The following is a 14,448-nucleotide window of genomic DNA, read 5'->3' on the forward strand; positions in this document are numbered from 1 at the left end:
GGAAAGGGCAGAAGACTGGAAGAAGATTTTGAAAATTGTGCAGGGTGAGTATTTTTTTAGTCAAAAGCTTAAATATAATGGCTACCTCATGTTGGGTTGATTCAAAAGAAGGTAAACCTGCTAAAGCTAATCTTTGGGGTAGAGCATGTAGTTCAGTGTAGAATGTTTGTTTACCTAGTGTTCATGAGGCCCTGGACCCAATCCCCAGCATCACATAAAACAAAACAAAAAAAAGAGTACAGAGTAAAAAACAATTCCTTGGGAGGGAGTTTAAAAAATTATGAAATATTTGAAGAGTGAAATTCAAGTAACTGATCATGTCACTTATCTCCTCTCAGTTTCTGTTTGGAGTCTCTATGCTGTTACCTGTCGGCTGAATGTGTTTTGTACATGCATCCAGTAGTCCTCAACTGGATCGTAACAATACACCGCCTTGGTCAGTCCACCAGCCACGTAGATCAGGTTGTTCAGAGAGACAGCTGTTATGCACCTCTTGGCGATTGGGATAGCTGCACGAAGTAGCCAAGAATTGGTTTCGGGATCATAGGATTGAACCTAATGATACAGAAAGAAATGGAGTAAGATGTCTAAACAAATATGTAAATTTGCTTTAAAAATTTGTCAATATATAGAAACATGGTTAAAAAGCAAATGCCTCTAATTCAAACAATTAAATGAGCTTAGTCTGATTAATAAAATTTATGAATTAAGAAAATTCCTGCTTTTTTTAATTTAATTTTTATAAATTATAATTTCACATGTCAATCCCTTCTCTCTCTCCCCTCTTCCCCCCAATCCCCCACCATCCCCTTCCCCTCCACTCCCCATAGAGGGCAGAGCCCTCCACGGGGGCTCCCCAAAGTCTACCACATCATCCTGGGCCAGGCCTAGGCCCTCCCCCATGTGTCCCGGATGAGAGTATCCCTTCACGTGGGATGGGCTCTCAAAGTCCCTTCTTTTTTTTAAATTTATTTATTAGTTCTAGTTAGGGAACAAGCTTGTTTCACATGTAAGTCCCTTCTCCCTCTCCCTCCCCTCACCCCCATCCTCCTCCCCCACCCCCAACCTACCCCCCACCCCATCCACCCACCACTCCCCAGGCAGGGTAGGGCCCTCAATGGGGGCTCTGCAAAGTCCACCAAATCTTCCTGTGCTGGTCCTGGGCCCTTCCCCATGTGTCCAGGGCCAGAGTGTAACCCTTCACGTGGGATGGGCTCTCAAAGTCCCTTCTTGCACCAGGGAAAAATACTAATCCACCACCAGAGGCTCCCTGGAGTGCAGAGGCCTCCTTATTGACATCCATGTTCAGGGGTCTGGATCAGTCTTGTACTGGCCTCCCAGACAGCATTTGGGGTTGATGTGCTCTCCCTTGTTCAGGCCAACTGTTCCTGTGGGTTTCTCCAACCTGGTACAGACCCCTTCGCTCTTCATTCCTCCCTCTCTTCAACTAAATTCTCGGAAAATTCCTGCTTTTGCCCAGCATCCTCTATATTCTCAACAGGTATCTGTCTCCCTTTTGTATACAGCATTGGGAATTCTCTAAGCACACAACTTACCTTATCAGAACAAGTATTGTCATCAGGTCCTCCACCAATCACAAACAGTTTTCCTATACAGCTTGTTACTGCAGGAGAGCTCACAGCTTCCTTGAGTGGCGCAACTTCTGTCCAACGATTTGAAAAGGAATCATAACACTCTACACTGCTAAGTCTGTTCTGTCCATCATAGCCTCCCACAACATAAACCTGTATGTAAAATTTGGGGGAGAGAATCTTATTAGCAAGTCTAAAATGTTAACTGCTCAGTTAACATTAGAGGGTCCTTCTCATTCAAGGCCTTGACAGCTATGACTACAGTGTATTTAGCTCAGTTTTCTGAGGCTTTTTCATTTCTTAGCACCCCTCTGACAATCCCAGTAAGAACCTTTTCTGGTATGTTCCCCTCAGTGACATTTTAATTACACAGGCATACTATGTATTTGTTTACCTATGCTTTGTCTATGAATGACCATTTTTTTTACACCCCCTTGAAGAACAAGTCTTTACCATATCCATGGGAATGAAGTTTATCAAGTTTTGTTCATTTAACAATGAGATATTTGATAATGAAGCAATAAGGCTATATATACAAGTGTCAGTAGTATGAGCTCTCTGAAGGCAAGGCCCATCTTTCAGCACCTATAGCAGCTAGAAAAATACCTGAGACACAGTGAGCTCAAAGAGCTTTTCAACATTTTCCATGAACAATGGTGGGGCAATACCTCTACATGACATGAATGAGACATTTAGTGAATGGCTTACATGTAAACAAGCCCTTGTGTATCATGGCGTATATTAGAAACTTCTAATCAAGCTTTCTAGTTTCATACCCACATTTCCTTTAAAGGGCAATTATCATCAAGTCTTTTTGCCACATCTCATCAACTGTGAAGTTCAACTGGGTCTTCCACAGATCTCACACCTGCTCTTCCTTTTGTTTTCTATCATTACTGTCTGCCCAAGGGTCCACAGCTCCCTTAACCACATTCCAACCTTCCCAGACACCATCAACACTTTTACAGATCATCAGTGAATGCTTAAGAGTGGGGTTAAACTCACACTTGGTGATTTAAATCTGTCCACAATTTATCTGTGTACCTTCATATACCTAGTGTAGCCAGCACCACTTCTATTGCCCATTTCTCATGTGTAATGTGACCTTGTTTCAAACAAACAAACAAACAACAGAATATGGGGCTAGAGAGATGGCTCAGCAGTCAAGAGCTCTGGTAGAGGACCCGGGTTCTATTCCCAGCATCCACACAGGGTAATTTCAGATCCAGGGGATCTGACACCATTATCTGGCTTTCAAGAGCACAGACTTATGCATATATCAACAAAGAACACTCAACACACACACACACACACACACACACACACACACACACACACACGTGCACATGAAATTATTTAAAAACTGTAAATAATAATATAGAACATTGCCACATAACCTTTTTTGTGATTTCTGAGACAAGGCCTCACTCTGAAACATAGGCTGGCCTTAAACTTGTGGCAATCCTCCTGCTTCAGTCTTCCAAGTCTATGATTACTAGCTCGAGTCACACACACACACACGCCTGGCACATAATTCAATAGAGATTAAACATGATTTATCCTGCACACATATGTAAACAACATATCCACACCCTACACACGTTAAGAGGCTTCAGGACTAAGCAAATCTGAGTTTCTGCTGCTGTATTGCTTCCTATCTAATGGCGTAAGGTTTCTCGGGTATTTTTTCTGGAGGTGGAGTCTCACCATTACAAAACCCAAGCTGGTCTTAAATTTGCTATGCTCTTGCCTCAGCATCCTCAGTATTGGGATTACAGGCATGTGACACAAAGCCAGGCTCATATTATATGTTCCTTAATGATTCTTCCCCACTCTAAGATGCTTCATCCTACGCCACTGTAAGTTTCCTTGTAGATTATTTAAGATGTAAGGTGTGTTTTGCACCCATGCTTGTCATCGTATGTGTGCCTGCTGTACAGAAAGTGGGCACTGTACCCTCTGGAAATGGAGTTACAATTGTGTGCTGCTGGGAACTGAATTCAGGGGCTGTCTGCAGAGCAGCCAGGGCTTCTGACTGCTGAACCACCTCTCTAGCTCCTAAAAACAGTATTTATAAAGGTCAATAATCTTACAGGTCTGAATTCAGCCTCATTTGAATTTTCAGAATGATAGTTCCCATGAGTTGTGTACTTGCTGTCCAAGAGATGAGAAGTTATTTTTACATAAAATCCTTCTAAGCTTTGAACTGTTGTTGTTTGAGACAGGATTTCACACTGCTCAGCTGCTCTCACTCTTCATGCCCCTGCCTCAGGTGGAGACAGCAGAGCAGATGTGAGTTACCATGTTTGTTTATTTATTCATTCAATGAGACGAGACGGTCTTGCTACACAGCCTAGTGTGGCCTTGAACTTGACCAACTATTTAAATTTGTTATACTTCATTTGTAATCCCTTATTTTTTAAGCATTGACTTCTCCAGTAATACTTTGCATTTTTTAAAAATTTGTTGTGTGCACATGTATGCCACTGTGTTATGTGTGGAAGTCAGAGGTCAACTTTTCAGAGTAGATGTCTTCCTTCCATGCTGTGCATCTCCAAGATAAACCTCAGGTGTCAGGTGTGCTTTTACCCACTGAACCATCTTGCTGGCCTGCTTTGTCATTACGAAGAAAATTATTATCATGTGTCTTGTACTTAAGTGACAGGACAACTTTCTGGAGATGGATCTCTCTTTCCACTGTAGTATCTGGTATGTCGGTATAGGTCAGAGGTCAACTTTGAGTGCAAGTAGGAGCATTCTATCTTTTTAGGAACAGGGCCTCATTGTCTTCCACTGTGTATACCAGACTAGTTCCCCATGAGCTTCCAGGAATTCTTCGGTTTTTACCACCTAGTTTGCCTTAGGAGAACTGAGATTACATGTGTGCTGCTGCTCCTGGTTTTACATTGCATCTTTGGATTTGAACTCTGATCCTCACACTTGTGCGGTGAATGCTTTAACGCCACCGAGTGGAAATTACTGTTTCTTTTAAACGATTCTGGAGTGGGAGGTGTGTGACTGCAATTCCAGTACTTTAGAAGTGGTGGAAGGAGAACCAGAGTTTAAAGCCATCCTCAATTATATAGTTGGAAGTCAGCCTATTCTTTCATGAGATCTGTCACCAAAAGCAGGGGCTGGACAGACAGCTATTCAGTTACAAGCACTTTCTACTCTTACAGAAGCCTGGAGTTTGATTCCTAGCACTCACATTTAGGTGGCTACAACTTCTAGTAAACTCCAATCCCAGGGGATTTAATGCCTCCTATTCTGCCCTCCACAGTCACTTGCACACATGTGGCAATCATATATGTATATCTCAAACAAGATGTTGACTTTTCATTTAAAAATACTTTAATTACTTCAATGATACAAAATTTTTGCTTGTGTATTTATTATATATAGGGATATTTTTATATAAGTGTATAATATACATTGGGCTTAGGATTCCCATGTTCCCCTCTACTTTTTTTTTTTTTTTTTTTTGAGAGGTATAGTCCAAGCTTGCCCCACACTTGCTATATAGTCCAGGCCAGGCTGGTTTAACTTTTGATCTTCTCTATCTCTGCCTTGCAAGCACTGTGATTACAGGTGTATATCACTGTGTCCAGGTAAGCAACAGCCTTGACACTGTCCAAGGAGCTTCCGTGTTCCATAATATGAAGGGTTCAAGATGCCTCTGTGGGGGAAAGTGGAAGGAGAGGCTGAGAAGGGAAACCATCAGGGCAACCACCTCTGGTTTGACTAAGTTCTGGTTTCTATTGGTGGCTCTGAAATGTGTCCTAGTAAAGCCTAAGACATCACATTTTCTCAGAAATGGGGTCTACAGGCCAAGGAAAGACTCACTTCACTTAATTTGAGGTGTTTTGGACAAAGTGATAAAGATCATCGGGGATTGGCTAACAGTTCCAAGTCCCTCAGGAGCACAAGTGGTGTGTCTCTCTCTGGTTAATGTTAAAAAGCTCAAGAGCCCAAAAGCCAGCTATGCAGGGTGGTGCACACCTTTAATCCTAGCACTCAGGGGGCAGAGGCAGGGCAGACAGATTTTAGTGAGTTCCAGGCTTGTCAAGGCTAAGCTACACAGTGAGAGTAAACCTAAAAAAAAAAAAAAAAAAAAAAAAAAAGTTCCAAACCACTAGTTCACAAACCAGCTTCAGATAAAATAATGGTAATTGACAGTTCAGAACCCAAATTGTGAATTTTTATTTTTAGACAGTATTAATTACTGTGTAACCTAGCTTGGCCTGGCACTTGTGACTCTCCTGCCTTGAGCCCCCCAGAGCTAGGATTACAGGTGGAGCACCTTGTTTGGCATCCAGTTGTATCTGTTTTAATACGTTTGTTAGCTGGAGTCAATAAAATTTCCTATAAAACATGTTGGTAAACCGGGTGGTGGTGGCACACACCTTTAATCCCAGCACTCGGGAGGCAGAGGAAAGTGGATCTCTGTGAGTTCGAAACCAGCCTGGTCTACAAGAGCTAGTTCCAGGACAGCCTCAAAAGCCACAGAAAAACCTGTCTTAACGCCCCCCCCCCACCAAAAAAAAACCAAAAAACATATTGGTGAAGGGACTAAGGAAGTGGCTCAGCAAGTAAGAGGGCTTGCTGTGAAAGCATATGGATCTGAGTTCAAATACCCAACACCCACATAAAAAACAAGACAATGTCCTGTAACAGCAGCGCTGTGGGGGATGGGGCTTGCTGGCTGGCACCCTGCCTCAAAGGAATAAGGTGAAGTTATAGAGCAGGACATTAGATATGCTCCCCGGGTCTTCAAGCATCACATGTGTTCACCTGGAAATTTAATCATGCAGAATACACACACACACACACACACACACACACACACACACACACACACACACACACACACACACACGAGCATTTATCTTAGTTTTATCCCCTCTTGCACAAATAAAGAAGGCTAAATAATACCACTTAAAATAAATGTTTTTCTACTTGATTGCCAAAGTCAGTAAAAGTTGTATGGACTAGAGACTGGCCTGATTTTTATCAGATATAATTAATGCCTTTCTGGTTCTTAAGCATTTGGATTCCAATGTGTAAGAAATTTGCTGTACTGCCACAAATTTGAAATCGGGAGAACAAAATATCTATTCAAAAAGTACAGTGTCATACTGTTTACGTCTTTAGTTTATCTTGGTTAGGAATGGAAGGAAATACCATTTGAAGCCAAAATACCCAGAGGGAAATGCAAGATGCATTTCTTTTGGACATACACCAGAAGTAGTAATAAAAAGCTGTTTCTCTTACTTTACCAAGAAGGACAGCCATTTTGTGGCGCCATCTGCCTTTATTTAGAGAAGCAACTCTGATCCAGATATTTAGCTGTGAGTTATAAATCCAGACGTCACGGCTGTTGATTCTTCCACCTTCAAATGTAAAAGTGCACATTGAGCAACATCACTTATCAGGTCCAAGAGATCTATGCCATTAACATACAAGTAAACACAGCAGAATTTACCCATTCAATCTGAGAAGTTTAGAACTAGCTCAACAAATAATAAAGGGACCTTCTCTAGCTTAACAGAAATAGTTACACAGAACAGGTTTAAATTCTGCCAGTTGTTATCTTGAGAAATAATGGTTATAAGCTCCACAAGAATAAAACACAGTGAGTTTTACCTATCTGCCACCAGATAACCGCAAATAGCAGGATTGTTCTAAAGACATTTGAAAAGCCATACAAAACTAGGTGTATGTTGTAGTGTCATTCACTGGGCAGTAAAATAATCATCTGCTAGGTTAATTACATTATTTGTCAATCAACAGGCTTCAAAGCATAGATACTAGATATACTTTTTGAAAATCTGTCATTTTGTCTGACTTTTTAGGACATCATGTATAGTAAATATGCTCAACTTAAGAATTTCATAGAAAAATTCCAACTGATCAACTTTGGGAGAGAATTTTAGAAAACAGGCAAACATGTTTAGTTGTATGAGTACATCTGATTTTATAGTTTCCAGCTGGAGAGCTGGCTTCATGGTCAGAGCAGGTGCCGATCTTCCAGAGGACCTGAGTGTTCCTAGTACAGCCACGGAGCTTACACCTGCCTAGGACTGCTCCAGATCTGATCACCTCCTTTGGCCTCTGCAGGCACTGCTATGCTCTCCCACAAGAATGCACATGAACACACAAGCACTTACGTGTACACACACACACACACACACACACACACACACACACACACACACACACACACACACACACACACACGGATGTCTTCTGTACATATGTTTCTCTTATTGATTGATGAATAAAACACTGATTGGCCAGGCAGGAAGATAGGCAGAACTAGGAGAGGAGGATTCTGGGAAAGGTAGGCAGAGTGAGCCTGCTGGATAGTCACGATGCTGCTGGAGGAGTAACACCATGCCAGGTATTACTGGGTAAGCCACAGCCTTGTGGCAATACATAGATTGATAGAAATGGGTTAATAATTAATAGAGAGCTAGGCAATAAGAAGACCTAGTCATCGGCCAACAGTTTCATAATTAATACAGCATCTGTGTATTTGGGGCTCAATGGCCATGGGACCTGCAGGGCCAGAAAACTCATGCTTACACATACGAACATAGTTAAAACACATAAGACTCTAAGCATATGCATAAGCATTTAAAATACTATGACCAAAAGAATTTTCTGGAAGATCTTTTGCAAATGATTCTGGTTTTCAAGGGTAAAAGATCTTTTCAGTTTTGTATAAACTGGTTTGCCTGAATCCTTTTCACACTCAACAAGGTTTTTTATTTGTCTGTTTTGTTTTTTAAAACAGTCAATCTGGGGGCAGGAGAGATGGCTCAGAAGTTAAGAGCACTGGCTGTTCTTCCACAGGTCCTGAGTTCAATTCCCAGCAACCACATGGTGGCTCACAACCACAGCTAGTGGGATCTGATGACATAAAGGCAGATGGAGCACCCATACATAAATACATTCTTAAAAAGTCAATCTGTATCCAAATCAAAAATAGTAGCTACTGTAGTAATGTAGTAGTTCTTTATTTACCTGAAACAAGAATATCATTCCTTAGTGCACAGACGGCATACTCTGATTTGGTAAATTCTGGAAGCTTGGCCAAGGACTTCCACTCTCCTGTTACTGGATCATAGCACTCAGTGTACGGAAGATTAAATCCTCCAACTCGTTCACAGCCTCCAACCACAACTATCACCTCTGAATAGCCAGTAGACCTAAAATAATTATTGTTAAGAATGCAAAAACAATTGTAATACATTAAAATATATTCAAGATAGTTCAAAGACCTAACAACAATCAACACACCTTGACAGGCAGTTTATCCTTACAGATGTGCCAAACAGTATAGGCTGGTAGTTATTTGAGAACAGTATTAGTGACATCACTACTTCACAGAAAATATCTGCCAGGATGTTTTTCAAAATTTTTTCTAGGTTTACATGTTTTCCTGCATGTATGTGTTTGTGTCAGAAGACAGCACTAGTATTGTATACCCTGGAACTACAGTTAGGGATGGCTGTGAGTCACCATGTGGGTGCTGGGAAACAAACCCGGGTGGGTCCTTTGCAAGAGCATCCAGTATTCTTAACCTATGAGTCATCTCTCCAGTCTGCCCCTGCCATTAAACTTACTATTTAGTTTTTAAAGACAGTCTTGATATGTAGCTCAGGCTAACTTAAAGGTCATGATCCTCCTGTCTCAGCCACCTGTGAATACAAGTGAGTGATGTGATTACAGTTGTTTTTCTGGTTGGTTTGTTGATTTGGAGACAGGGTCTCACTATGTAGCCCAGGCTGGCCTGGAACAGATCTACCAGTCTCTGCCTCCTGGGTGCTGAGAGAAAGGCAAGGGACACCACACTAGTTTTATGGGTTTTGACTTCTGAAGCTTTCTGTTTTGTTACATTACGAGGGTCTGAAACCAGGTCATTGGGTTTCTAAGAACTCTACCACCTTTCATTGTTGCTAATTCTAAAATAAATTTGTAGTGTATGCACTTAAGAGTATTTCTTCAGAAATAAGTTATTTTATGTGCAAGGTTCTCATGTCATCCAGCTAGGAATATACGAGCCAAAACAAAATTCAAAAATATCTGTAAGTTAAACCATTCTAACACCCAGGCATGCATGCACTTGCTAAAAATGGAGGTATGTGACTTTAACCTTACAGAGACAGAACAGTTCTCGCATCTATAAGATTTGATATCATCAATTCATTGTGTTATCTAAAGACAGGATTGGCCAGTCCTAGAATAAGTAAATGAAGAAACAAGTGAAAGAATAAATCATAATCATGCAAATAAATATTTGCAGCACCCATTCAAGTTATTGTCTTAGCAATATTGACTTGAACATCGATAGTTCTTTGGCAAGAAAATGTTGGGTGAGTTTCTCAAGTACTAGCTCTACTGAATTCCTGTAGTGAGTAAGTGACCTGACAGAAAACACTGAGCAGGTGGCCTTAACACACTAACCTGCTTGCTGGTTCTCTTCCTCTTCTCTTTTTGTGTGGTCCTTTTGCATGCTGGGCAAGCATTTGGCCACTGACCTAAATGTTCACTCTTACTAGTTTTTTTTGAGATAGGAACTCACTATCGATGCTAAAGCTAGACTTGAGTCCTTGCCATTGTGACCCTCTGGTCTCAGTTACAGACTAGAAGATGAGAGAGTCAATCAGTTTCTCATAGTTAACATTAGATCCAGGCTAGGACACAGTACTGAGTCCAGGCAGTGCCTGCTGCACCAGGCAGGCAGTTTTTATAAGGAGCAGATGTAGTGACCCAGCCTCAAAATGTTTCCTTTTAAAAGCAGCAATTATCTAAAAAGTTATCATAGGAACTAACAGTAGATATGCATAAATACTGAGCCACAAAGATGTTCATGTTATTTAAAGTTAACAAGTTTAGCCAGACCATGGTGGCACACACCTATAGTCCCAGCACTCGGGAGGCAGAGGCAGGCGCAAGCGGATCTCATGAGTTTGATCCAGCCTGGTCTACAGAGGGAGTTCCAAGATAGCTAGGGCTACATAGAGAAACTCCGTCTTGATAAACCTAAGGGGGGTGGGAGGAGGAGAAGTTGTTGTTCATCAATAGCTTAAATGTGTTTGGGGTCTGGGTGTGTTTTCATATGCTTCTAATCCCAGCACTCAGGAGGCAGAGGCAGAGGCAGAGCTCATACTGCTTCAAAAACACATGCTATAAGTGCACATGGGTCAAACGGCTTAGTATTTATGTTTATACCCAAAGTGCTGCTCTTAGCCTTGATCAAGGAAGCATTTTGCAGTGAGTGGTGGTTAATGAAGGGCTTCACTTACTTCTGGTTAAAGTGCTGGGAACAAGTAACTGATAAGTGCAGTACCCTTAGTGAGACGACTCTTACTCCCTTTCAAACCTCAGAGAACACTCACAAGGACAGGAAAGAATTAAGAGCTGGAGAATGGGGAAGAGTGCTACGCAACACTGTTTTGTGGACACGTCATGGCTGTAACAATAATGAATACATGGCAGCTTGGCTACCTGTACAAGATCGGACCCTTCAACATCCCATCATGGGGGAGGAGGGACTTGAGAGGCTCCCTCCTTCCCTGACTGCTACTGGCAGTTAATGATTGTCAGGGGAAGGAAAGTCATTTTCTTCCATAGTATAGTGCTGGAAGTTGCCCAGTGCCAGTAAATACTTCCCCACCCCAACATGAAAGTAGAGGGGCTAGCTGGGAAGGGGGTCAGCAGAAATGGGAGAGGGTAAGAGCAGGTAATAGGATAGTGGATCACAATACACGATATATATGCAATTGTCAAACAATAGCAAAAACACTAAGACGGGGTTGGAGAGATGGCTCAGCGGTTAAGAGCACTGCCTGCTCTTCCAAAGGTCCTGAGTTCAATTCCCAGCAACCACGTAGGCTCACAACCATCTGTAATGAGATTTGGTGTCGAACACTGTACACATAATAAATAAATCTTAAAACAACAACAACAAAAAAAGGGCTAGGGAAGTAGCTTAGTGGCAGAGGTCACAGTTAGCATGGTGAGGCCTGGGGTTCTCTCTCTAGTTAACCGCCCCCCACCATAATAATAAAAACAGAAGAAAGCAAGACGCTTTATTCAAGTTTTTTATCCCTAGGAGGTAAAAATATGGCTGTTTTGTTTCTTTCCTACATTTTTTTCAGCTGGTGTAAAGTACTCCATCCACTCCCTACCCTACCCCAGTTTAAGGAAAATAAAGAAAAACATCACATCCTGCAGGGGGCGCACATGATCACAGATGAGCATACAGCATTGTCACACACACAGGCTTTCCTATTTGGTGAAAGGGATGTGCATACCTGTTTTCTACCCAGAAGGTTGGAGTGGATGTTGTTTACAACCTGGTGTCTTACTATTCTGTAGAGCCAGGCTTCACTAGAATCTTCTAGACTCCCAAGCATGGTTTCTCAGTCACTAGAACCCATTCTTCTTCTTTCTTTTGGGGGGTAGGGAGGAGTGGGAGGGAAGTGTCCCAAGACAGGGTTTCTTTGTGTAGACCGGCTGTCCTGCAACTTGCTCTGTAAACCAGGCTGGCCTCAAACTCACAGAGATCCTCCTGCCTCTGCCTCTCAAGTGCATCGCCACCTCTGGGCTAATAGAATCCATTCATATGAAAGGTTTCATGTACTCTGCAGAACAGTTTACTATTATGCTTATTACAAACCCTTCCTCCCTGGACTCTTACCCTGAGCATCGTCACTCAACAGAACACAGTCTTGTGGAAGAGTCCACAAGTACTTTTGCAAAGGAGCAATACAGTCATGCCTTAAGCTTTGTTGTGATAACTGTCACATGGGAACTTTCCCCCAAAGTTGTACTGTGCCTAAATATGTCAAAAATAAACTGCTTGGGGTTAGACTCCTTGTACCAGCCTGGCTAACTACTCCCTTCTTGCCCCTTGAGCTTGTTTCTCTGTGGGTAATAGAACTCAAAGGGACAGCCACATCACCTCGTTATTAATGGCCACCACTGGTTGTTTCACCAGCCTGACAAGGGGTGACATTCTAAGTAACACCTTTCAGCTTAGCAATTCTACTCCAATATGGCCATAATGTTGTTCCATGTCTAGTTGAAGTAGAAGTTCATTCTGAGTCACTGAATATACAAATGCAAACTCTTGAGCTGTTATTTTTATCTAAGTCACTATCATTCTGTTTTTACCAATAAAGACTCAGGAGCAGATGCTGGGTTGAAAACCTGCTAGCTCAGACAGGCTGAGAAAGCACCCAGCTGCTTCCTCTTTGACCAGTGTCCCAGAAAGAGAGCTTTCTTCTATGACATCTCTAACAAAAACTCCAACTGGATGTCACTCCCTTCTACTTACCGAGTGTCTGTCTGTCGTGTTCCCTCCCCCCCCCCCCCCCCCCCCCCCCCCGTCCTCCTGACTTTCTCCCACTCTCTATGGCTTTTTCCTGTCAACTGGTTGTTTGCTCTACCTCTTGTCCTATGGAAGATTTTATTTAATCCTGTTCACAATATTCAAGCAAAAAGCTCTTGGATTAAAGCTGTGTGCTAGGACTGAGCCACACCACAGCTAGCAGCAGTTCCTCCAGTAAACAATGAAATCTCAGGTTCACAGTGTGATCAAATATCCTCCAACAGTTGAGAGGCCATGTTCACTGAAAGCAATAACAGCAAACAATGCAGCCATGCAGAAAGAAGAGCAGGAGGTGGGGCAAATGCATTGCTTGGTTTCTGAGGGCTTTTCAGATTTGGCCTGCCTGACTGCCTGCCTGCCTGCCTGCCTCCCTCCCTTGCTCCCTTCCTTCCTGCCTTCCTTCCTTCCCTCCCACCCTCCCTCCCTCCCTGTCTGAATGAACTGTCCATTTTTTTTGTTTTGTTTTTAGGTTCTAAAGATGCAGATTCCTGTATCATGTTAACACATTTCTCTTTTGTATTTGAGTTGATGAGCTGGTTCTTATAATTTGCAATGAGAATTATAATACATGAGAGGTTTAATGGACTGAAAGGAAAAGAATAAAAATGGCTTTCAATTAAGAAAAGATTCTTTAAAAAAAGTTATCTTTCTTTTATGTGCATGAGTGTTTTGCCTGCATATATGTATGTGCATCACGATGTGCACGCCTAGTGCCATAGAGGCCAGAAGAGTGTGCTGGGTCTCCTGGAACTGTGTGGTACAGATAGTTGTGAGTCACCATGTAGATTCTGGGAACTGAACCCGGTTCCCCTGTTAAGAGCAGCCGGTGTACTTCACTGCTGAGCAGCTCTCTATTCCCATAGGAAAAGACTACTGTTTGTTTACTTTTGCTTGCTTTTGGTGAAAGGGTCTCACTGTGTAGCTCTGGCTGACCTGGAACGTGCTATATAGATCAGGCTGTCTTAGAACTCAGATATCCACCTCCCTCCACCTCCCAAGTGCTGGCATTAGAGGCAAGTGCCATATGGCCTGGCTAGGTAAAGATTCTTTTTGTTGTTGTTGAACTATGAAACATAACTTTCCCTTTCCAGAATAGCAAAGATACTGGCAATAAACTGGGCATGGAGGCAGACACTTGCAATCTCAGCAGGTGGGAGGTAAAGGCAGGATCAGAAGTTCAAGGCCTCTTCAACCACACAGTTGGAGGCTAGCCTGGACCATATGATATCTTGCCCTCAGAAAAAGAAACTGGGTTGGCAAAGGAGTACAGAAAAGTGGCATTTTTGTGTTTCTGGTGAAAGTATAAATTGGCAGGCAATTTTTATTACCTGTAAAAATTAATATTGTAGTCAGGTGTATAGTGCACAACTTTAATCCCAGAGCTTGGGAGGCAGAGGCAGAGGCAGAGGCAGAGGCAGGTGGATCTCTGTGGGTTCAAGGCTGGCCTGGTCTACA

General features: G+C 42.4%; 1 protein-coding gene across 4 annotated transcripts in view; it reads right to left on the bottom strand.

Moving 5' to 3' along the window:
* The window catches only part of Klhl24 (kelch like family member 24), a 38,035-nt gene that overhangs the window by 6,525 nt on the left and 17,062 nt on the right, over positions 1-14,448 (bottom strand). For all 4 annotated transcript variants that reach the window (XM_027413087.2, XM_027413086.2, XM_027413088.2 and 1 more), the window contains exons 4-7: positions 8,619-8,803; positions 6,864-6,982; positions 1,557-1,745; positions 367-555 (exon numbers count right to left, since the gene is read on the bottom strand). In XM_027413087.2, coding sequence (XP_027268888.1) covers positions 367-555; positions 1,557-1,745; positions 6,864-6,982; positions 8,619-8,803 — 682 coding nt within the window. The remainder of the gene's footprint in view (positions 1-366; positions 556-1,556; positions 1,746-6,863; positions 6,983-8,618; positions 8,804-14,448) is intronic.

This window comes from Cricetulus griseus, chromosome 4, assembly GCF_003668045.3.
Source record: "Cricetulus griseus strain 17A/GY chromosome 4, alternate assembly CriGri-PICRH-1.0, whole genome shotgun sequence".
Taxonomy (NCBI): Eukaryota; Metazoa; Chordata; class Mammalia; order Rodentia; family Cricetidae; genus Cricetulus; species Cricetulus griseus.